General features: G+C 47.1%; 1 protein-coding gene across 1 annotated transcript; it reads right to left on the bottom strand.

The window, feature by feature from the left end:
* Window positions 1–312: 312 nt before the first annotated feature.
* On the bottom strand, window positions 313–2,202 carry KIF2B (kinesin family member 2B). The gene has a single exon (XM_048965465.1). The coding sequence runs from the start codon at window positions 2,200–2,202 to the stop codon at window positions 313–315; it is 1,890 nt and encodes a 629-aa protein (XP_048821422.1).
* Window positions 2,203–4,014: the final 1,812 nt, after the last annotated feature.

Genomic DNA, 4,014 nt, shown 5'->3' on the forward strand with positions numbered 1-4,014 from the left:
TTACAGGCACAAGAGGGGAAATCTGCCCAAATGACGTGAGATACATTCTCTGTAAATTCTTACCATTTCCTACAGGTTAGATCTTCACAACTGCACAGTTTAACTTTCTGCAATGAAAAATACCCAGAATAAAACAAGACTATTCTCCTACAAGTTTAAACTACTATTTTCAAGGAATAAAAACTCAACCAGAATGTTCAAGTGAATGCCATTTAATGTTTCTTGAACACTACAATTGCTGGGCAGATGAAGCAGTGGCAGCTAACAGCTCTCCTCTCCTGACAGCCTCAGGGATTGGGGCTCTGGCACAGCTCACAGTGCATGGCAGCTCTTAGTGCAGCTCTGGCTGCTGTCCTGTTGCTCCTTGCAAGCTGCTGACGGGAATAATCTGACTTTTTCTCGAATCTCAGTCAGGATGCCAATTTCTTGATCCAGAAATGATTGAAACTGTGCAGCATATATATCTACATTCCTGACTGTTCCTGCAGCCACCTCTAAGAGTTCTTTCAAACATCGCAGAGATTTCTGATGCTTCTCCATAAGTGTTTTCTCATTTCTCTCTTTTCTCTTAAACGCCTTGGACAAGGCTTCCTTGTTTGCCTGCACCCCAAGCTGCTGTTGCTGTGGTAAGCTGGACACGATCTGAAAAGGCTGTTTAAGAGAATTTAAATCCACAATCAGCTCCTTCACACGGTTGGCATACCGCAGGGTGTTAAGGGTGTGCTCACAGGATCTTATTCCTGGAGAGACAGTGGCAATCATGCAGGTATATGAGTTTTCCCCTATAAGAGAGTCCCTCAGGACTTGGGTGAGCTTGCTAGCCCTGAATGGGGTGTGGGTTTTGTTGTGCCCCAATGCCCTGATACATTCCTTGAGTGCCAAGAGACTTTTATTAATGTCAGCCCCCTCCAGCCTCGTTTGCTTGTCTGCAGTTGTGACATCAGCTCCTCTTTCATTCCCAGCCAGATCAATTAGGGAAAATTTGGCATACAACTGTCCTCTCTTCTTGAGTATGAGCTGGAAGATGGCATGGCTCCGGGAGGACTGAGTGTTGGCCGAAGTTTGGCCTGCCATGCGACAGATGCTGCCTGTTTCAATGAGCCTGAGGACATCTTCCACACTGGTGACCTCTTCCTCACACAGGCCTACCACCTGGGTCTCCTTTTTACCATCCTCTAGCACCCTCAGCCGCTTCTTCTTGTTCAGCAGGTCAAACACTTTGCCCCTATAAATCTCAAAGAAGGCTCCATAGACCCAAAGCTCCAGTTTCTGGTAATTAGGGTACTGCAGCCTGTGGAAGACATCCTCAGCGACCTGGACGTAGATTCCTTTGCTAGAGATGGTTCCCCGCATGGTGTGTGTCTTGCCGCTGCCAGTCTGGCCATAGGCAAAGCAGGTTGCCATGCCTCCCTGGAAGATGATATCCACGAGGGGCTGGGCGGTGTGCCTGTACACCAGCTCGTTGGTAGCATGCTCATCAAAGGCATGGTCGAAGCGGAAGACCTGGTTGTTCAGATACTGTGTGAGATCCAACTTCTGCTTGGCTTCATGCACAATCACCATGCCCTGGCAGGACACTGTCACCACATCGGTGTCATTGAGCTCAGCCTCCCGCTGGTTCAGCGGCCGCTTGCGAATGCACACACTGATGCGGCGAGGCTGACATGGCATGGAGGCCCACTGTGCCTTGCCATGCAGGTGGTTGCGGCACTCCTGGATCATGGCCACTATGTCACTCCTGGCATGGAGTGATGTGCTGTCCTTTTGAGCTGGCTTCTCCTGCACATCCAGCTGATGGTATTCCTGCTGTTTCGGCAGCCTGTCCATCTGCCACATGCACGGTGTCATCCACCTCATTTTGGACTGAGGCTGGGGAACCACAGGGCTCCTGCTGTCCCAACACACTTCCATTTTGGTGGGCTGTGGCAGCCTTTCACTCACTGGGCTCTGGTAACCTCTGGCTGACAGCGAGGTCTCAGCGCTGCTTGTGAATCTGCTCCTTGGGGCTAGATGAGGGTTGAGATCAAAGATGACCTGGAGATCCACCTGTTTGGCCTGGCTGGTCCCTCTCTCAAGCCATTCCACAGTGACGCTGGAGGTGTTTTCATGGAGCTTTGTCACTACTGCCTGACATGTGCGCCCACTGCTGTGCTTGATTTCCACACAGCTGCCCAGCTGGATGAGCCCAAACTTACTGGCCATGCTGTTCATGGACCTGGATGCAGGTGGGGCAGGCAGACTCATGTTACTCCTGAGGGCTCAGTGCTCCAGAACCCAGCACCGTGTCACAGTGGTTGCTGTGGAACTGGAGTCAGCTTTGAGGTGGAACAAAGATGGGCTTCTAATCCGCTGCTATAAGTGAAAGGAAGCTGCCATCACCTGAAAAGGCCTATTGGAACATCCAGGCTGGTGTGCAGCTGCCGTAACACGTCGTGTCCAATTAGATCAGTCACATTGTGTTAAGCCAGTGCCAGCGACACAAGAATTTATAGCAGTGACACATGCGCAGAAATTCAGGAGAGCATTCTCAACCTGGATTGGCCATGTGAAAATGAAGGAAGCACAATTGCCTTGAATGTAAATTTTGAATTCTTTTAAAAGGCTTTGCATGCCTGGAAATCCTGCTTGAACAAAATACGAGCTTAAGAGAAAAGGAATGAAAACTGGACTTGCAATGTCAGTGCCATGAGTATATCTGCATCCATAAGCAAGGATTTAATTTTGATAAGTGGAAAAACTGGTAATATTTTTAATTCATTTCTGTAATGTTCTTCAATCACCTGGATTCCTGAATAAAGAATTTCAAAGTTTTGGTTACATCTTTTTAACATTCACATTAACATTCACACTTTTGTCTGGGGACACAGCTGCCACGACTGCTGCTCCTTTCAACTGTTTGTGCTGCACTCCATCCTCACGCCTCAGCATGCACTGTAAATGTAACACAAACCGTTTTTGTTTGCTGAAGTTATATCACGATGATAAGAGATCTGATTGTTGGGGCTCCATCTGAAAATGCCAGCCTGTTGAAGGATGTGGAGCAATAAAACGGCAGCCACTTGTTGGAGAGATTTGGGAGAGCAAATCCTGCCTTGTGTGTCGTTAGATAAGCTTGAAGAAACACAGAGCATCAGGGATACAGGGCAGAGGAAAGCTGAGATTTAAAGGGCTTGTTCAGCTTTCCATGGCAGCACTGTCCCTCTTAGTGTCAGACCTCGCTCAAACTCTTCTGCCAGATCTGGAGGTCACAACACCTTGGAGCAGAGGCTGAGCAGTAACCCAGGAATGGGCCAGAGGGGTAAACTGCAATCAGTCCTTATGGCAAGCTGACTTTTCTGTTTAATGCTTGGAGACCTTTTTAGAATCTCCAATGGGCATCAGTCAAGGCATTGCTTGAGGAATCTGATATTGGCTCTCAGATAGCTGAACGACTTTCATTCTGCTCACAGATGATGCAAGTGCTGTAACACGCACTTGGGTAACTGCAGCCATACCCACCACACTGTGCACACAGTTGCTCATTTTGGTTTTAATTAGCGATAACTTTGTAAGAGGAAATGACTCAATCTCATAAATGCATCAAAATAGCCCCAAATAACCATAATGGAAACCTAATTTTGGGATTGGCGCTAGGCTTATTAAAGCTTTGTTCATAGGAAGATGCTTTTTAAAGGAGCCTGACTGACTGAGGTTTGCTTCATTTAGATATACATTCTTTTCTCCAAAGCTGTTAGAAGACAATTTTTCAGCACAAATAAAGAAACAGGACCTGCAGTCGCTACCAGTTGCACAGTGATATATGCAAAAGGTGACAGAATGGCAGCGTGGGGCTGAGAGAGTTTATCATCTGTGAGAACGCACAAATGTGCAATGGTGCAACTTAGAAAAAATAAGGAAAAAAATCCTTCAGAAATAACTCTCCTGATGAGGGATAATTTCTGACCTTTACAGAGAGGCATTCTGGATAACCCTAACACAAAAATATGCATTTTAAATATAAATCTCCCATGGGAC

The sequence above is a fragment of the Lagopus muta genome, chromosome 18, assembly GCF_023343835.1.
Source record: "Lagopus muta isolate bLagMut1 chromosome 18, bLagMut1 primary, whole genome shotgun sequence".
Taxonomy (NCBI): domain Eukaryota; kingdom Metazoa; phylum Chordata; class Aves; order Galliformes; family Phasianidae; genus Lagopus; species Lagopus muta.

Coding starts and splice junctions, on each gene's coding strand:
- KIF2B (XM_048965465.1), bottom strand. CDS start 2,202: ATGGCCAGTAAGTTTGGGCTCATCCAGCTGGGCAGCTGTGTGGAAATC.